The 20,589-nt window shown below is 37.7% G+C and overlaps 1 protein-coding gene across 2 annotated transcripts in view; it reads left to right on the plus strand.

The window, feature by feature from the left end:
• USP8 (ubiquitin specific peptidase 8) overlaps positions 1 to 20,549 on the plus strand; it is a 21,171-nt gene extending 622 nt beyond the window's left edge. Inside the window, exons 2-20 of one of the 2 annotated variants that reach the window (XM_054272460.1) lie at positions 3,980 to 4,150; positions 4,806 to 4,950; positions 5,460 to 5,545; positions 8,043 to 8,187; positions 8,807 to 8,864; positions 9,593 to 9,737; positions 9,997 to 10,159; positions 11,297 to 11,441; positions 11,626 to 11,819; positions 12,949 to 13,566; positions 14,790 to 14,879; positions 15,503 to 15,583; positions 15,952 to 16,214; positions 16,835 to 17,047; positions 17,489 to 17,699; positions 18,027 to 18,263; positions 18,756 to 18,898; positions 19,266 to 19,398; positions 19,611 to 20,549. In XM_054272460.1, coding sequence (XP_054128435.1) covers positions 4,047 to 4,150; positions 4,806 to 4,950; positions 5,460 to 5,545; positions 8,043 to 8,187; positions 8,807 to 8,864; positions 9,593 to 9,737; positions 9,997 to 10,159; positions 11,297 to 11,441; positions 11,626 to 11,819; positions 12,949 to 13,566; positions 14,790 to 14,879; positions 15,503 to 15,583; positions 15,952 to 16,214; positions 16,835 to 17,047; positions 17,489 to 17,699; positions 18,027 to 18,263; positions 18,756 to 18,898; positions 19,266 to 19,398; positions 19,611 to 19,796 — 3,360 coding nt within the window. In that variant the 5' untranslated portion in view covers positions 3,980 to 4,046 and the 3' untranslated portion in view covers positions 19,797 to 20,549. The remainder of the gene's footprint in view (positions 1 to 3,979; positions 4,151 to 4,805; positions 4,951 to 5,459; positions 5,546 to 8,042; positions 8,188 to 8,806; positions 8,865 to 9,592; positions 9,738 to 9,996; positions 10,160 to 11,296; positions 11,442 to 11,625; positions 11,820 to 12,948; positions 13,567 to 14,789; positions 14,880 to 15,502; positions 15,584 to 15,951; positions 16,215 to 16,834; positions 17,048 to 17,488; positions 17,700 to 18,026; positions 18,264 to 18,755; positions 18,899 to 19,265; positions 19,399 to 19,610) is intronic. The other variant, XM_054272461.1, reaches the window with a different exon arrangement.
• Positions 20,550 to 20,589: the final 40 nt, after the last annotated feature.

Genomic DNA, 20,589 nt, shown 5'->3' on the forward strand with positions numbered 1-20,589 from the left:
ACAAGTGGAACTATTTGTGGTTTTACTTAGAATAACTTCGAAACTTACTGCAGAAAATGCAGTGTATTTGAGAAACTTTATAGTGTGGGATGGTTGTCTGTCAAAGCGTTTTCTCACTGCGTGGACAGAGTCCCTGCGAGGCTTGGCAGTGCGGGCTGGTGCGGGTTCCAGCAGGGTACATGGCCGAGAGAGACCCGTGATGGGTTACTGCCCTGGAAACAGAACAGTGAAAGTTTGGGTACTCTCTGTGAGCATAATGAACTTGCCATAAGAAGCCCCAATAGTTATAATCATCCTATGCACATTAGGTGACAGGACCAAGGCCTGTAGTATTAACAGTACCTGGAAGAGAGCTGGAGGACTCCCAGAACTCAATATGCTGATTGATTGTGTAGTTCAGTCATTGACAGATTCTCAGGCTCTACACTCAAACTGATAATCCTAAAGAAAACCAACTCTTGTGTACTAAGTGCAGACAGTACAGCTTAATTCTGAGAAGGCTGAGCAGTTTAATGCTCATGAGAAATCCATTTCTCACTTGCTCAAGTGCTAGAGAGAAAAATAAGTGAATAATACATTATTACATACCTGAATTGGTGATGCACATTACTTGTGTCTATTTCTCAATGTGTTAGTGTGTGCAGTGCTTGCAGTGTAACTGCTTCAGTGCATTGTTCTTTCTGTAGTCATTCCACTTAAAGCTTACTCACATCCTTAGTAAAACTGGCATGATAATTACATGTTGAAAAACCTGTTACCAACAGGTATGTTTCTCTGTCAGGGTAAAACTATCCATTCTAAGTATGTCAAATGCCTATAATCATACAAGCATGATTTCACTTATATTTTGGGATATTGGCCTTGTTTTCAACACTCATAGGTATGAAAAAAGAGCCAGAGATAATACTTCAGCTGGGGGTAGAACAGATCTCAGGTTTTGAGTTTGATCTTAATTTTTAAGATAAAAGTTGACAAACCTGAAATAGGTTGTTGCTTCTTCCTCATAGGGTCGACTAATAGTAGATTTAGCTATTACAACTTTTTCAGTCCCTTCTATTCATGGTTTTATGATCCAGTTTTCTTTGATGCCGACTAGTTCCAAACTGGTTTTGTGCAACTGGATTTTGCTGGATTCCTCCACTGAGACTAGGCCAGTTAGGAATCTGATATCTGCAAAAAAATTGTGTTCAAAATCAGATGGCAATATTTATCAGTGAAGGAGCTGATTTGGACTCTGAAATTATAGTCTTCCAAAGCTTGCTCAAAAATTAAGGAAATAAACCATGTTCATTTGGGTATGAGGAAAATTAAGGTAATGCACATCTTAAAACTTACTAGAAGCTTAAGAAATTTTAAGTGTCCTTAGGAGCTAAGACTGAGCAGTCAGCAATGGTCAGTATGTAGTAACTAAAATCCACTTGGGGCATTTGTGATGCATAAACCTGAAAATGTTAGTTACAGATCCAGAATTAAAATTCTGCATAGAAAAATGTTTTAGAAACTACAATTGAAATCTCATATCAACTTATCACATATGCTGTGTGTATTTCAATTAAGTATGTGGTTGAGAATTTGATTTTTTAAAAAGTTTAGAAAATGCTATTCCTTATCCATTCTTTCTCATTTCACTGCAGCATATTGTATGAATTGTGATGTTGTGGGAGGTCAAAGGGTAATACCTCATTCATCAGCTGCTGTGGTTAGAAGCTCATGTTTTAAGAAAGGTATAGAAATTTCTTATAATCAGAAAATAAAAGTTCAGCAGTGAACTTGCATGGCAGTTTAAAGACCTGCAGTTATAATTTAGTGACCACAGAAAAATGTGGAAAGACAATTTTTGTTTCAGGCCAAAGTTCAGAGGTGGCTTTTACTTACTAGTTCTGCATTTGTATAGATGATGTTCCAGAAGATCTGCCCTTTTCAAGGTGTGTCAGCAACACTTGAGAATTTACTGACATCATTAAATGGTTCATCTTCCACATAATCTTGAGCTTTTTTTGCTCATATGCACACAGCACTCTAATGCTATGTGCATATCTTATTCAGACTGCGTATTTAGTTACAATATTCTGTCAGAACACAACCAAATGCTGCCACTTAAGATTAAGAAAATACTGGTTACATAACAGAGCAAACATTGAAGATATATTTGGAAAGGACTTAAAAGCTTCAAAGGAAAAGTCTATTTACAGTTCCATGGTGAAAAAAAAAAGCCAGGTAAAGACATGCTCTGAATGTAGAATGAGAGAAGCAATACTAAAATCTTCATAAGAGCGAGCCTCTCTCTATGAGGTTGCAAAAAGTATGTCTTTGTTTTAGGCTAAAAGGCTTTTGTACTGGAAAGGTCTTCGTTGGGGCAGGGAATGTCTGTGTTTTGTTTCTACTGCATGCAGTTCTAATGAATTATCTGCCTTGTTTTCAGCTCTTAAGTATCCCCCTGAAAGTCACAATTGGATGAATGACACATCATATAGAAAAGACAAGGTTTTAAGATGAGTTAGGTATGGGATATGTTTTTAATTGTATGTATTAAAAGATAGTATTTGAGGACTTCAGTACTTACGTTATAGAATTATCTGGAAATCAGTCCACTAAGAGAGGATTTTTAACAAACTTTTCAGTTTTAAAAAGCTGATAGCTAGTTATCAAGGAAAATAGCAAGTACAGCATCTGTGTTGAAGCAGTAAGTTATTTTGCTGGATATTGTTTAGTCTGACCTTGGCATACCAGACCTTAGACCAAAGGCTTGTGTTAACTCAGTGTTTTGTCTGATAACCAATTCCCAGCCCAACAAGAGTCGGCCTGGCAATACTCTGTGCAGCAATACTTCAGGGAGTAAGCAGCTCTGAGCCTTGGGAAGGATCCCATTCCCACCTTAGCCTCTCATTCTTGACTGCACATCCCAGCTGCTGCCCTTGCACAAGCTGTGTCGCCTTTCTGCTTCTTCAGCAGGATGAATTGGCCCAAGAAGAGATTGGAGAAGTACCAGACCAGCATGAGAAAGAGGGAGGGAAATTGGGACTACTTCATTGAGTGGCTACTGATCAATTTGGTCAGGTGAAGCTTCCCTCTGAGGTCACTGTCTGTTTTTTTTTGGTCACACTTGATGCTGATCGCATTGAGAGTACAAGAGAAATGCTCTACCTTCATCTTCTCAAAAGCCATGTGGCTTTTCTCTACTAGGAAATAACTTCCTTGCTGATACCATTTGAGTGTCTGTCTTCTACTGAGTCCCCCTTCATTCCTTCAGTATTGCTCACATCTGAATGTCTCCCCTCTTCCTTGTGAGGGAGCTCAGTTCCTCCCCTGCCACCCCCAAGGCTAAAATAAAATAGCTCACTGTGTACTAGATGCAAAGAGTTTTGGACTGTCTGCAGGAGACTTCCTGGACTTCCCTGTCTCAGATAACATGATGTAACAGTCCCTTGTGACCAAATTCTGCTTAACTATTTCATGGCTGCCTGGAAACCACTTTCAAATGAAAGCACAAAGTCAATGGCACCAAGGGGTTGAAGACCTACAGAATGTCCAAGATGTTTCAGTGGACTTTAATGGTAGCAGCCTCCCTGTTCTCAGCTTATCTCTTAGCAAGACTTTAGAAGTCTCATTTTTCAGGGGGAGTAATGTGTATTTGCAGAGTACAGAGGAGTCAGCTATTTTTTGATAGTATACTTGCTGGCATTTCAGTAGAATAAATTTGCTGGATATGATGATTTTGAACATTCATGAGTCAGCATTTTTTTTTAAATTTTCCTGTTAGCACGGATATTGCTGAACATTCTTGATCAATTACATGAAGTGATTTCAAATAATTCTGTCACTTTGAAATATTAATTTATACTATTAATTGTTCCGACACTCTGCTAGCTCACATAAGGTGAGATAAATTAGGTAATAAACCTACACAGGTAACTATAACTACTGTACTAAAAGGAATTGGAATATAATTTGGCTCTTCCTGCCTTTTTTCCTCCTCCAGAAAAATACTGGTAGAAACTTCTAAGAAGCTGTAACATCCTAGAAGGGACATAAGTAACAATATTAACATGCCTGCTGTGGCATCCGTACCTAAGGAGCTGTACCTCTCTACTTCATTGAAAGATCTCAACAAGAAGACAGAAGTAAAACCTGAAAAGACCAGTACAAAAAGGTATATATGTTATAATTGATTTTGAATTAATACTTAAAATATTTGTGGTCCCAGAACAAATTTGTTGAGGATCTAAATTTCCTTCGTTATTTCTGCTAGATACAAAATCTCCAATAGTCTTATATGTGGCTCTCGACTGTCACATTGGATGTGCTTACTGCCTTCAGAAGCCACTTGGCATACTGCCAAAACATGACTTGGACAGAGCACAATGCCCGTGAAAATTCACATGCTTAGAGGAAAGGCTACATAAATGCAGACCTGTAAAAATGACAAAATCTTTTGCAAGTGTCTGAATGCTTTGCCTCTAGCATTTTTAGAAAATTGATGATTTAATTTTGTCTTACTATAACTTAATTTTTCCTAGAAAGAAAGTTATTCTTAGAAGGGGAAAGTACCTTTTTCCATATCTCACTATGGTATTTAATTATGGAAGACTTTAAATAAGGCTGGTAAACAGACTAGCAAAGATAAACATTATTTGGAAGAACATGATTGCAATTCATATTTAATGAAAGCTTGATATTAAGGTGGTAAAAGCAAATGCTTAATATATGGATGAAGTCTGTAAACACTTAAGATGGCATCTTGTAATGAAAAGGTGTTTGAGGACAAGTCAACAATTACGTGCTTTACTCCTCTTCTTTGCTTTCAGTTATGTGCAGAGTGCCCTTAAGATTTTCAAGGCAGCAGAGGAAAGCAGACTGGATGGAGATGAAGAAAAAGCTTACATCCTATACATGAAATATGTGGCTGTTTATAACCTTATTAGAAAGAGACCTGATTTTAAGCAGCAGCAGGTATAAAAGATTTCTGTCTGATCTCTTCTGCATTGGTCAAAGTATGAGAAGTACAGAGAATTACACTAAAACACATTCAAAGGATCACACTGATATTAAGTAAACTGTCTCACTTATGGTGCTATTTTTTTCTTTCTTGATTTTGAGAAGTCTGATGTTAATTTTTTTTACAGTTTTCTTTTTTATGTATGAACTATACAAATTGTCAGATCTGTGAATATTTTTTCATGGAAAGGTATTCCCATAATTTTTATCAGTCAGACTTCTTTGGTGAAGTTGCCTTGTCTAGTCTTTAGACTAGACAAGTAAGACTTTAGTAAGTCTTAGACTTAGACTTCAGTCTTTCTTACAAACTCATATTTGAATGGAAAATGTTTTGATTCAAACTAGTTCTTTTTTTAGCATTAATATTATAATATCAGCTCTCCATACATTAGTGACTCTTGACATGCATAGAAGTAAGCATTGTTAAACTGCATATTTATATTATGTGATGCTTGTCATTTTAGGATTATTTTCATTCAATTCTGGGACCTACAAATTTAAAAAAAGCTCTTGATGAAGCTGAAATACTGTCAGACAGCCTTAAACTCAGGTATGTAATATAGTTGATGGCTAAGACTTTATTCCTTTTACCTCGAGCCTGTATCTGTGCCAAGTGCAGATTTTCGTGCTCTTTAGTAGTAAGCAATTGCACTTGAGTAAACCATAGGTACCTGAAACTCTTGAGAGCCTAAATTTATTCCCAGAAGTCTTTTACTAGAGATAATTTTCACTGCCACACACTCCAATAACTTGTCATTTTGTACACTTTCTGCTAATTCCTTTGTTTGTTGACAGTGCCTCCGGGTTTTGTTAATTGACTAATAAAAAGAAACCGCAAGGTCTGAAGTACATAAACAGGACAGATGATCAAGAGCAATTTCTTCCTCAACCTTTTAACATAATACATTAATGAACATTCCTAATCATCAGATATGCTAAAAAGTCCCCCTAGTCTGGATGTAGTTTCCACTAAGAAATGCCAGGCTTTGATTCTTTAGCCACTTGCAGATATGTGTGTGGAATGCACAGTTCTGCCAGTATGTAAATGAGCAGATGCTAATGGCCTTTTGGGTACCTGATTATCAGCTGACAAGTTACATCTTTGTGCCATAAGCCATGAAATTGTGTTAGTAAGAAGTTGTAAGGTAGGGTCTATCTTTAGGTGATATTTAGCACAGTAGTTCTTATTTCCAGCTTTCTCTGCTTCTTGCATCCTTAGCGATGTTCTCACTCTTTTAACTCTCTTTCTGCAGCTGGGCACATTTCCCTTCACAAGTGTCTTGTCCCAGCCCCTCCTCCCAAGTATTCTTGTGAAAGTGTATTTTATACCTCCAAACTGCTAAATCTATAAAGTTCGTTTAGGTGAACTGTGAGTGTAGTTACATGTATGTGAAGACTGACTTCACAAAGATCTCATGACGCTGTGTATGAAACAATCTTTAGATTTTCTTTGTTTAGGTGAGTCTTACAATTAAACACAACTATAAATTCACTCTAAAAGTAAACATTGATAGAGTCAGAGAAACCCAAAATGTAGAGACTTGTTTAAGTAACTTATGTCTTTTTATGAAAGGAACAGAGTTTTGGAGTTGATGCAGTAACTTTTAACTACTCTGGCAAAATGTGTAAATATTTAAAGGTAACAGAAATGAAACATGACTCCTGTGTAACTACAGAAGTAGTTTCAAGGAAATTATTTGTATAATTTCTTCCCCAGGCAGTAGGCCAGCAAATAGTTTGAATGTTAATTGTTAACTAAAAGTAGAGGTGATGAAACTTGTATAGGGGCAGGAATGCTTGCATGAATGACCTACTACGTGCTTCAGAGGTATAGATAGGAAATTGATGGGTAAATATTTCATACTGACCAAATTAAACTAAAATCTGAAATATGCTTTAGTGTCATTAACTCCAAGTGGGAACAAAATGCTCAGTTCTAACTTATAACGCCTGTGCCAAATCAAGAAACCTGTTTAAAAATAAAATTACAGACTTGCTGCCTCCTTCCTCTTAGTGGGCAATTAGTAGACTTGGAGGTGGAATTTGAATGATCTAGGTTATTAACATACAGCTGTATTGTCATTGTTATTTTAACCCTCATTATACAACATCTGGTTAAAATGAGCACTTACTAACACAATTCTGAGTTCATGTTTTACTTCTTGCTTCAGATCCAAATTGTTAGGTCAAACATTCTCTTTTTGTTTTATGATACTAGTAACCCTTAAACTACTCAGTTATGTTAAATATAAGTGAATACTATTGAACAATGATGTGACTGTAGAAACCTCCAGTGGGTGATCTGAAAACTGTAGTTTGGAGATCACTGCTTTACAATACCATGATTGTCCTTCCAGTGGTGAAAGGCTGGGAGGGTAATTTTCAAATCTGAGGCTTTATGAAAAGGACAGTTGTATGCAAGACCTCATCCCCCAAAACTCCTGAGTGAACACAGTTCTTGCATTGGCTTCCCTGTAGGCCCAGTGTTTGAAACAAGCACCAGGCACACAGGTGAGCACATCACAGAGTCAGCTTACAGTCTGAAGGTGATTACTGTACAAGTAGTTCTGATCCAACTTCCCAGAAAACGCAAATTTAGATATCTGAGCTAACTTACTCTTCACTGGCTCCATTGCAAAATGAAATAAAATACCTGGGATCACTGTTATAATATATTGGAGTTTACCTGTAAGTTGCCAGTACATACAGTTGTCAATGGAAAGTGAAAAACATTCAGAGACACCATAGCTAAGCATGACACCAGGTTTGAAGAAAAAATAGCTTTACAATCAGTGGCTATGTAATAGGACTCAAAGCAAGATTTAGCAATAAGAAGACCTACCCAAAAGTTGGAGAAATAAGACCACATAGTTAGGAAGCAATATGGAGTTCGTCAGAATACAAAAACTGGCAATACTTTAACTTTTTAAAATTCTAAATCCTTCTTTTAAAGTTTTTGACCGAAGACTTAGTGATTTTGATTTTAATAATCCAAGGTTAGCCAAAACCACAATACTGAAAAAAAGGCATTTTTTTGCCCCCAATAGATACGAGGAAGCTGAAGTTAGGAAAAAACTTGAAGAGAGGGACAGACAAGAGCTGCAGAAAAAGCAAGAACCAAAAGATGATGGAAAGAGCTCAGCCAAAAACTCCTCAGAAAGTGCTGTGGATTCCAAAGGAAAAAGCCAAAGGGTAAGTGAAGATGTTTACAAACTCTAATTCAATCTGAATGTATAGTTTCAATTTAGTCTCTACTAGTAGCTATTTCCAGTTCAGAATCAAGGTGGGAGTTTTTTGAAGTAATGTACACTCTCCATAACCTTTCTTTGACATTTCTTTGGAATATGTGAAGTCCTTGTAGCCTCCAAGTCTGGTTTAAGATAGACTGAGCTGAATGACTAAGTCAAATTCTGTTTTATGCCAGAATTAGTGCAAGAAACCCGAGGTAATGTTGACAAACTGATACTAAGGATAACATGTCCCCATTTTAGGGGAAGGTTGACTTTTTAGCGGTAGTGTGGAAACAATTAACACTTAATTCTCAACAAATACTTAAAGAATTTCTTCTGCTAGATGATGGTGTCCTAGGTTGTGTTACCTTTGTAACTATTTTCTGTCTAGGCAGGCCAGCAACCTCAGTATCTTTTGAGTATCATTTGTGAGCACATCTTCAGATGCAGCTCCCTTGTGCTGTGTTTGTTCCTGTGGCTTAATTGTCTGACAAGTTTCCTTCAGGCTCTGTGAGAGTCATTGCCTGTTGGCCACCTCAGTTCTCAGTATTACATGCTAATTTTTTTTTCCCCTTATCCAGATCAATGGTGAGACAAAGCATTCACTGGAAAGAAAAGATCAGTCTGATAGCCTGAGTGGTAAGAGATGCAGTGCTTGCACTAATGTGAAAAAGATTTCTGTATGACTGTGCACTAATCACCTCACAGCTGCAGTCCTTCTCAGGAGTTATTTCACAGTTAAAATATTTAGATTAAATTCTAGTATCCTGCATTTCAGTTATAACAAATCAGTAATTCGTTAAACTCTGTATTAAAGCCTTCATTACTTCTCATAAACTTAGAGATCTGTAGTTAGTTTTTCAACTGTTCAGTAATGGAAGATGAACTAGTCCTGAATTGGTCAGGTTAGAAAGAAAAACAGCTCTACTGCTGATAGGCAAGGATGAAATATGACAGCTTACTCAGCTAAATACAAAATTTTTCCATTCTCCTTACAACCTTCTGCTTTTTGTTCTTGTAATGAGTATATGAAAATGTTCTCTGGAGTTCTTAAGAGGAATATCTGCAGCATGTAGTTCACAAATGCTTGCCTATGTAGCTTGATTTAAATGAGACCACAGTACATTAAACTTGTTTATCACTGAAATATTCAGTATTGTCTAATCTAACAGATCAGGTGCTGATCACTACAGCAGTGGGAGCAAAAGGCCCATGCTGTAATGTCTCACCTCCATGACTTTGTGGGAATTCTTAGTTCTGTTTCATCTGTTTGCAGTCTTGATTGCACCAGTCAGATACCATAGCCCTTCATAGCTATCTTCATTTATAATGTGGCTTCTTACATGTAATTATTTCTCTCTCTCAAGGAGCAGTCACACCTGAGAGACTGTTTGCAATGATGTCAGACAAAAATATTGAATTGCTTATAATGGATGCTCGAAAATCAAAGGATTATCAGGAATCCTGTATTCCAAAATCCATCAGTGTCCCAGAAGAAGCTATCCATCCTGGGTAAGATATGATGTTAAATGAGAGTAAAATATTTAATTTTCTAAAAAAGTACATGCTTTTAAACTTGTACACCTAGTGTCAGAATCCCTGCTGCGTACCAGTGGGTGAGATGTATCTGCACAGCTCTGTTCTTGCATGTACTGACTTCAACATAATGTATATTTATTTTATCCAAGCACATAAACATCTATAGATTATATATTGTTGGACAGAATGTTACTTGTACATGAATCTTTGAATGCATGTTATTTCATTTCAGAGATACTGCTTACCTGATTGAAGCTAGACTCCCAGAGGAGTCTAGGGATGCATGGAAGAGGAGAGGACAGTTCCATTATGTTATACTGCTAGACTGGTTTAGTTCTGCTGAAGACTTAAAGCTGGGAACAACTCTACAGAGCCTGAAAGATGCACTTTTTAAGGTTGGCAAATTTCATCTTTTAATTCATTAATTAATTCATCTTAGTAAATAAGGCCTTGAAGCACTTATATTTAATGACACTTGGTTGAGTTTTCAAAGCCTGCTTGTTTTGATAGCAGAAGTGTAGTTTGAAGTTTCATACTGTACTCTAGTAGATGACAGTATAATTTATTAAACAGGTAAACAGCAGAATGATTCAACTCACTTCCTCAACAAGCAGCTCATCAACTTACAGTTCTTTGGGAAAATACTTTTAGCCCTGTTTCCCAGGAACAGTCACCTTCCCTCCCATATTAGCAACAGTAATTCCTTATCCCTGGAAACTGGTTGGCCACCTACATTGCAGTCCTATCAGCCAGGTACTTCCCACAGTGGATGGGCTGCAATGAAGGAGGCTCCAGAAATATTTTCAGCAAAGTTCACTTTTCTGCATTTTTGAATATAACTTTTAGGTAAACATCAATTTAAATTTGAGTTTCATCAGTGCAGGAAGCTTATAGACTCCACAGTGAGCAGATGCCCAACATTCGAGTCAAATTCTCTGTGCCTGTGTTGTCCCTCCTCTGTACAGTGGTGGCTCTTGTGAAAGACTGCAAATCTTTCTGTTACCTTGACATTCAGCACTGGGATTCAGAGATAGTTCAGCAGTTCTCCTTCTTAATTGCTTTAGAGACTGTTCTCTAGACTGTCTTGTTCATGTACTAGTACTGAACAAGTACTGAGGACAGCAGGAGGAGGGCAGTCTGAACCCTGAACTCTCAAGGGGTTTCAGAAAGTCAGTGTTATGCTTTCTAAATCACTAATCCCTCAGCAAACATACCAGATAAGAAACTGAAGCAAATACTGTAATAAAAATACTTTTCTGCATGGAAGATTGTTATGTGAAGTAGCAGTAAGCAGTTCTTTCTCTACTGGAAATACTCACACCCTGTTGTAGACAAAGCCAGGAACCAACTGTGCTGGGCCTTCTCCAAACACAGAGAGGATCCCTATTTTTGCAACCACTAATTCTTGTTTAAAAATCTCAAAAAACAATCTCTCAATGTCTAGGCACAGGAATTGAAACAACACTATTAAGCTGTAAAAGTCTACTTTCTATTTTTAAATCAATTAACTTTAAACTTTTTTTTCCATGCAGTGGGAAAGCAAAACCATCCTGCAGAATGAACCTTTAATTCTAGAGGGAGGTTATGAAAACTGGCTCCTTTGTTTTCCCCAGTACACAACAAATGCTAAAGTAACTCCACCCCAGCATGGCAGGACTGAAGCAGTGACTGTTTCTTGTAAGTACAAAGGATAACACTCCAGCAAGCATTTTTACTTACTGGATGAGTCTTTCATTCATTCAGGTGTTTTTAGGAAAGTCTTGTTATGGCTAAAAGCTAAATTTTGGATTGGAATGGAGGGTTTATTTTGCTTTTGTTTTGAGAATTCTCTTATGGTTCCCTCCTGTCCCCCCTCCTGCAGTGGATTTTACATATCCATCTCTGGAAGAGCCAGCTCCTGTGCTACCTGTTGTTGCTGAAAATGAAGAAATGGGAGATAATTTGGAAGAGAGACTAAAATCACTTAACAGACCAAACACACAAGATGCTGCTGTTCCAAAATCTGACAGTTCCTTTGTAGTTAATCCCATGTCAGTTACAAGAAGTATCCCTGAGGTAAGCTTTTTGACCTGTTCCTTTTTTTCAGTTAGTATATGGTTAATGTGTTAGAGGCCCACCGCACCCAGAACTTGAAATCCACAAGTAAACATACCCAATACATTTGTTTAAGCCTTGTACATGAGTATATTGGTACAGAGACTCTTGGTGGTCTGTGAAGCTGTGGTAACTGATCTACAGAATTATATGGAACTAAATACATTCAACAGAATAGCAGAACTTTTCATAAATGTTTTTATATGAGCATGTGAGAAATTCAAGGTCAGCAATTGATCACTAATTCAGAAAGTTTATAAGTAACCTTTCTACTTAAAGCAACATAGGATGAAATACAGAGAGGACAAGCCATGGTTTACCTTAGCTGTTCCACAGGTCTGATTTCCAGCCACTGCATCTTCATTCAAATAATAAAACATTAGGTGTTTTGTCACTCTGGGCCCAGTAGTGAAAGTATAGGAATTTGTTTCTTCCTTTCATGTGAATAAGACTTCATAAAAACACCTTTGTAGAATTCTTACACTAAAATAGTACTTACCTTAGTAGACATGGCTAAAAGCTCTTCATTTTCTAGATGCAGCCTTTAATATAGCTCTCATTCAAGAGACCCTATACTGTAAAATTTAGAGATCTTATTTCTGTTTGTCCCTGAACCAGATGAGCTTTTATTTCTTCAGAGCACTCACTCCAACCTCAAAAACAACCTACTGGCAACAGTTGAGTATAAGCCATTCTTAAATACCCCTTCCCATCAAGCAGATCTGCCTTAAACATGTGCTTTGTCACATGATTGAGAGGGCCAAGCCCAAATTAGGCTGCCTGATTGCCCCAAAATGTTTACCTTTGAAAGCTCAAAAATAGAGGGTTGTGGTAATCAGTGCATAATGCTGTCCTTATGGTTCTTCAGGGCTTGTTTATTAGTTCACACCTGGAATGAATACCTAATTTTACTAACAAGCACTTTGAATGAGAAGATGTAATGAAATTGAAAGATCTCTCTCTCTGGCTGAAGTCAACTTGATATAATCTTTATTCTGTTACAAATCTCACTCAGGAAGAGCTTAGCAAAGAGAGTAGTGGTAGCTGTAGTGAATTGTTCTGCACTCTGTGTTCTGCACCTGTGTTACAGGTGGATCGTTCTAAAAAGCCTTCACTAAAAATCCTCGGTGATAACAGAGCAAAACCTGCAAGTACAATCAGTGACAGCCAGTCTGGTGAGAGTGGAAGAATAGTTCCAGACCGCTCCACAAAGCCTGCGCATGATGGAAGGAGCACTCTGACAGAAGAAGAAAAAAGTCGGGTCCATGCAGAAACTGCTGCTCTGTTAGAGAAAAACAGACGGGAAAAGGAACTGCGGGAGAGGCAGCAGCACGAACAGAGAGAGAGGCTCAGGAGAGAAAAAGAAGAACAAGAACGAAAAGAAAAAGAACAAGAACAAAAGGCAAAAGAGGAACAGAAGGAGAAGGAACACAAAGAAAAGCTACAGCAATCTAAAGAGGACAGAGAGCAGAAGGAGAGGGATGAACAAATAAAAAGAGAGCAGGAGGAAAAGGAACAAGAAAGAGCACACAGAGAAGCAGTAGAAGCAAAAAAGCAAAATAAAAATGAACCAGAAAACATTGGTGCAAAAAGGATTGAGATTGACAAAATATCCATGGAAGAAAGAGAAAAGGGAACTCGAACACCAGAAACACAGAAACGGGCACTGGGTGATGCATCTCAGACCTTTGTGACTGTTCCAGGCAAGGTCAGTGAAAAGAAAATCATCATCACATGTTGAAGTAGTTATGCACTTAAATCATTCTGAATAGTCCAGTTTTAATCTAGCAATTTGAAATACATAATTGGATGTGTACTTAGACCACATTTTACATAAAAGTAGAGGAGAGAGTTAAAACCAAGACACAAATAGATTTTTTTTTCCCCAAGACAAGCTTGTTTCTTTCTTGTAGGAGGGCAGCATGTAATCCCCACGGGATAACAAAACTTCCCACTCACATGGAGCTAGAAGGGATGATGGTTCATAGACTGCAACCCTCTGTTTCAAAAATAGAAGCCTGGTGGTATTTAATCTCTTGTGCCAGCTTGGTCCTGTATGTGGTGTTAAGGATACGATGGTGTCATAAGGAACCCTTTAGTGCCCCCAGCTGTAGAAACTCTGACAGAACAGGATTTTGTTACCTGACACAGGAAGCAAAGCAACATCCTCATCTAGGATTTTTGCTGAAAACAGTCCAGTTCCAAACCTTGGGGGGAAGGGAGGAGAGTCACAATTCTTACTTTCCCCATTCTTGAAAAAAACTGCAAAATTTCTCAATGCACAAATCAACTGATCATAGAACAGAAGCCACTTTTAAGTTAACAATGGAACAGATGTCTTTACAACCACTTCTCAAGAAGTTGAATTAGGATATTTTTCTCTGCTTTTGTGATTGCAGTTGTGATTTGATCATATTCTGATGTTTGTTTAATCCAGATGCACAAAAAAGCAAAAATAAATCTTCCTGTGCAAATTTAGCACAGTCATTCATGAGCTTTTGACTGACAGAGAAATGTCACATAATCCCAAAATGATGACCTATGATCAACCAAATTCATGTTGGCTTCACAGTTTGCCTTTTCCATGGAGAGGTTTGATAAGTGAGGAGCAAAAGGGAAAAAAGCCTGAAGTTTAACAACAAATTATAAACCTCACAACTTTTAGGGTGGAAAGTAGCATAGGTGGAATATCTGCATTTTATTTCTGAGCTGCTGAAACTACAGAACAAACTGTAATACAACATTCAGTTTCAAAAACTATTCCAGTGAATTGTCTAGAGTATGCAGAAGGAATAAAAATCACCTGCTTTAACCACTTTGTTGTGGTACATGCATTTAACAACCAAAAAAGAAAGTGTAACTCTGCTTTATCAGCATTCTTTACTGACATGCCAGATGAAAATTGAAGCCTTCTTTCAAAATCTTTTGCAGCAAATGGGGGTTAAAGGACAACCAGACAGTGAAGCTCAAATGCCAGGACCCCTTAGAGAGGATTCTGAACAAGATACTGAAAGACTTAAAGTAAATACAAATGTATTGTATGTAGTCAAAATAATTAAGCACAGATGCTAAATGATTCTTATGTTAAACTCCATTTCATTTCAGTTTTTAAAGTCACCATCTTAAGACTATGCCATGTTCACAGTGTTCATTTGCTTTTTTTCCACTTGTCAAATTTGAATGAAAAATACTTGAAACTTCCATTAGAAGTCTTGATGTGTTTCTGGTGGCACTAACAAACATTCTCCATGCATTCATCATCTCATGCACACACCTTCAAGTGCTACTTTAAGAGAGAAAAAAGCTCAGCCTTATGAATTTAACAGAAGCTTATACTCCTACTGTTTCCTGATTCTTCAGGGAAAAAATTGAGTTTTATGACTTTCATGAGACTAAATGGTTGGTTTGTTTCTTGTTTTTTTGGAATGTGTCAGAAAATGTTTTGTTTAGGTTCCTGTGTTTTTTGTTTAGATTGAGCAATAGAAAATACTAAATTACCATTACAATACATTTTATTTCTATCTGTAATCAAGGATTTATTGTACTGTTTGCACTGAATCATGTAACTCCATAGAGAAGTCACAGGCAGCTCGTTGCTGTGCATAGGGAACTGTACATACCTTATTTTTCTCTTTGTTTATTAGTCCCAGCGGGAGCCATTAATGAGAGCACGAAGTGAGGAAATGGGAAGGATAGTCCCAGGGCTGCCTGCAGGTTGGGTAAAGGTAACTCCTCTTCTGAAATGAAAATCAAACTGTTCTGTGTCGTTTTGTCCTGTATTTCAGTTGTGTCTTACTTCTAAGTTAGATCTTGTTTCATTTTTTTTTACTCCCCTTTAACTTCCACACATTTACTTTCTGAATTTTAATATTATTTCTAATGAAACTAGGACAGTTCATGTGCTGTTCCTGGTTTTTGCTGTTTAATAGGCATTTTGGTGAAAATTCCCCTTCTACTAAATTTAATCCATTGAATGTTGAGGCCAGTCACAACTTAATATCCCAATGTCTGAAAAACTCGTGCTGTTGTTAATAGGTAAGTTAATGATGGATTTTCACTTGAGTTTGAAACTATTTGGTTTTTTTCCCCCAAGTTCCTGGATGACATCACTGGAACCTATCGTTACTATCACTCTCCAACCAACACTGTTCAGATGTACCCACCAGAAATGGCTCCTGCAGCCACTCCTCCATCCACCCCTCCCACGCGCAAAGCCAAGGCAAAGGTGGCAGCTGAGCGGGAGAGGGAGCACTCCAAGCTCAAGCGCTCCTACTCGTCCCCAGATATCACCCAGGCCATCCAGGAGGAAGACAAGAAAAGAATTCCTGTCACTCCTGCAGTCAATCGTGACAATAAGTATGTTTGTTTGATAACTTAGATCACAGCTCAGGCAGTGTGACAGCACAAAGGACTTTCTTGGTATTTAACCAGCTGAAATTCCTTACTGTTTTCTAAGTGGGTTTGAAAGGATGCATGAGTAATAGACTGAAATTTCATTGCTAGAAGTTCAATAGAGCAGTTATATAGTACAGAGTATAGAGCAGTTCTCTCATCATAGTTATGTATTAGCAGGAATTTCAGAGGTTACAGTCTATTAATTGGATGACAGTTGCTTTTTGAGTTCTGTTATTTGTGTTATCATAGTAAAAGTCTGTCTTCTGGCAGTTTGTGAAATGCGAGTTTTCACATTTTAGACTGTATTAAACAGCTAATTCTTCATCTGTGAATTAAAGAAATAAAGGAAGAAAATATATCAGTCTCACAGCTGATGGTGCCTAAAACTCAGCCTCATTATAGGCCAGTGTATATGGATTTCTCACTGTTGCATTGGCTGATTTTGAGTGCCCTAAATGATGGTGTTTGGTGCCAGGATGGTCCAATCACTGTGGGTGGTGGGGTGAGGTGTGCTGTCTGTTGGTTTATGTGAACAACTTTATCAAGTCTGAAACTCCTAAAAAATAATTTTTTGCTTATAGACCTGCGTGTTACACTAAAGCAGAAATTTCCAGGCTCTCTGCATCGCAGATTCGCAATCTCAATCCCGTGTTTGGGGGATCGGGACCAGCTCTGACCGGACTTCGTAATCTAGGGAACACTTGCTACATGAATTCCATATTGCAGTGTCTGTGCAATGCTCCTCACCTGGCTGAGTATTTCAACAGAAACTTGTATCAAGCTGATATTAACAGGTAGCAGTCTCTCACCTGCCTTTATACTTGCCAATTCAAGAAGATAAGATGACTTAATGGGGCTGTTTTTTTAAGTAGGAGGCAAATGGTAACTTTAGGCACCTTGACATTTTCAAAATTCATGTGTGCCACTAAATAGGTTTTACTTGATTGTGATAATTAAATTATGGTCACCACATTCATAAAATACATGTGTGCTAGAGTCTCTTAAAACCAAACTGAATATTTAAATAGTTCACAAAACATACTGTACCTTCCATCTGGAATATGGTACCAAATTACAGGGCTGACATAGATGAAAATTTAACTCAGTCTAATAGCCAGTTTTCCTTAGTCTAAAGAAATATTTTAAAATTGGGATCATGTTTTGAATTAAAAACATTCATATTAAAACCCAGTTATTTGAATGGCTCAGATTTTTTTTTGTTTCTTATTTTATAGGTCAAATTTCCTGGGGCATAAAGGTGAAGTGGCTGAAGAGTTTGGTGTAATAATGAAAGCTTTATGGGCAGGACAGTATAAATATATCAGTCCAAAAGACTTCAAAATTACAATTGGGAAAATTAATGACCAATTTGCAGGATATAGCCAACAGGACTCCCAAGAATTGCTTCTCTTTCTAATGGATGGCTTGCATGAGGACCTAAATAAAGTAAGCAATACACTTAAAACAAATTATATATCTGTCAGAAGATCAAGAGAAATTTTTAAAATACTTTCCTATTCCATAAGATTATGGTACTGCAACCTTGTATAGAAAGAGATGTGATTATTCAGAATTAAAGTAGGAATTCTGAAGTAGTAGGTATCAGGTGGTGGAGGGAGTCACAGAAGAAGCCTCACTAGACAAGAACTGGATGGCAACACTGACATGTTTAAATATTCTTGTGAATAATCAATCATATGCTTGCCTGTGTGAGATTTCTTACTTACATACATGTTAATATATTGCTGTGGTATTTAAACTTCTGCTACCCAGGCTGACAACAGGAAAAGATACAAGGAAGAAAATAACGATCACCTGGATGACTCAAGTGCAGCAGAAATAGCCTGGCACAAGCACAAGCAGCTCAACGAGTCCATCATTGTGGCGCTGTTCCAAGGGCAGTTCAAATCCACCGTGCAGTGTCTGACGTGTCACAAGCGGTCCCGAACCTTCGAGGCTTTCATGTATCTGTCATTGCCACTTGCATCCTCCAGCAAATGCACTCTGCAGGTATGGGCAACTGGAGAGAAACTGCTCCTGCAGTGCAAAGTGCCACTTCATTGTGGTGCTGCTGCTGTTCACTCTCTGCTAGAGGGGTTGGTCAGCATTCTGCTTAATTTGCATTGACCTGAAACATGAACAGATCCGAATCTGCATTTTTTGAAATTTTTTCTAAAGTTTAAAGAAATAAACTTAAAAGTTTTAAGTTAGAAGCAGGATGGAAATACTGAAGCTGCAATAGCAGCATGTATATTATTTGCTTTGGTAGGTCACAATGTAAGTATTCTGTGGTTTTAAACAAAATATTGTCTGTACATTTTGAAGGACACTAATTAATATCTGCAGTAAAACTTGCTTCCACACATAGATTTAAGTCACTTTTCCTCAGTGAAATGTAGGATGCAGATAACCAATGCAGGTTAACAACCCAAATGGGAAACAATCATTTTTGTTATACTTGCAAAAACACCTACTATTCACAATCTCTGTATTTTGTTTTAGGAATGCCTTAGATTGTTCTCCAAAGAAGAAAAGCTCACTGATAACAATAGATTTTACTGTAGCCATTGCAAAACTCGAAGGGATTCTTTGAAAAAAATAGAAATTTGGAAATTACCGCCTGTTCTTCTTGTGCACTTGAAACGGTAAGGAAATGGTGATTGGTGGATATTACTGGGGATTAAATGACCAGGCTTTGATGGAACTGGATTGTTCCATGGCAGTGGCTGAGCGTTTTACCTTAGAGAAGGTCACAGATACATTACCAGTTGTAATGTTGCAAGAATTTGATTTTCATCTGATGCTTCTTTTATAAGGCTGTAACTCCCAAGGCACTTTCACAAGTGATCTCTTGTTATTTTTGCTAAGAAACACATGAGCAAATGTTAACAGAACTGGGGACTTTAGTTGAGATCACATCCTGGTTAAAAACAGGGAAAACGAACATGCTTAATACAGTGGAATAGCTTCTGAACAGCCTGTAGCTTTTCATGGTGCTTTTTAATTCTCTAGATTTTCCTATGATGGAAGATGGAAACAAAAGCTTCAAACTTCAGTAGATTTTCCCCTGGAAACTCTTGACCTCTCTCAGTATGTTATTGGTCCAAAGACTTCCTTGAAGAGATACAATCTGTTCTCAGTATCGGTGAGTAACCAGTCACATTTCAAACTCCAGCTGCACTTTATGCCAGGACTCAGGGTGGCCTGTGTGATTCAGCCAGGCTGCATTGTAGTTACAGATTAAGTTGCATTCTGAAAAAGAACAATTTAGTAAAAATTTCACATTCTAGATTATTTCCCTAAGCAGGGAAGAAATGGCAGCTTTGAAGGCCACTAACCCTTGCCTTACATTCACAGAATCATTACGGTGGGCTGGACGGGGGGCACTACACAGCCTACTGCAAAAACGCTTCAAAACAGCGCTGGTTTAAGTTTGATGACCACGAAGTGTCCGAGATCTCGGCGTCCTCGGTGAAGTCCTCAGCTGCTTACATTCTCTTTTATACTTCCTATGAACAGCGAGCAGTAGACATGGCCACGTAAAGGGATGTGGCTTAAGGAAACTGGTTTTCTTTCTTCAAGAGCAGAGTAGGCCTGGGAATGCACACAAATATGCAGAAGTGCAGCAGACACAGTCACTGGAGTGGGAGGAGCAGGGTGTCTGCCAGCAGGGCTCGCTGGGGCCGTGGCAGTGCTTCACAATCAGACTGATGGGCAGTGCTTGTGGTCATACTGCCATCTGTGGAACCATTTACAAGCATACTTGCATTACTGTTTATTTAAAAAAGAACTATATTTTTAGTCTGCTCCAAAATTAAATTCTAGCTTAGTCATCTGAAATCTATTAACAAGTAGTTTAAAATGTCTTAAAATCCCAAGGCATATCTTGGTTTATTTTTTTCTTTCACTGTTAATGGCCTTTTCACATTTCTAACCTTAAGCTTGACTCTACTGTGAATACTCTAGAACGATGTAAACAGTTAGGAATGTAAGTGTACATATTGATTGCATACTTGCACATCAGAATTATGTATATAATAAAATGTTGTCCTTTTTGTGAGAATCTCTAAAACTCAGAGGATTGCATTTATTTGCCAGCTCTAAGTAATTGCAACACTACTTAATAAAAAAGCAGAGCTGTATTACTTTTTCTGTTAGCTTTTGTCAATATTTGTGCACTTCAGAGTTATTCTAAACAAGATTTTCCTTTTTAATTTTTTAATATAAATTTTCATGTACACATGCATTAAAAACCTTAATGAAGAAATTATTTAAAAATATATCCTGTTAAATGTATGTTTGGGTTTGGTTTTTCTTTCTCAGCTGTTATGTAATG

The sequence above is a fragment of the Melozone crissalis genome, unplaced genomic scaffold, assembly GCF_028551555.1.
Source record: "Melozone crissalis strain CALT ecotype California unplaced genomic scaffold, PUWL_Pcris_2 ptg000014l_1, whole genome shotgun sequence".
Lineage (NCBI taxonomy): Eukaryota > Metazoa > Chordata > Aves > Passeriformes > Passerellidae > Melozone > Melozone crissalis.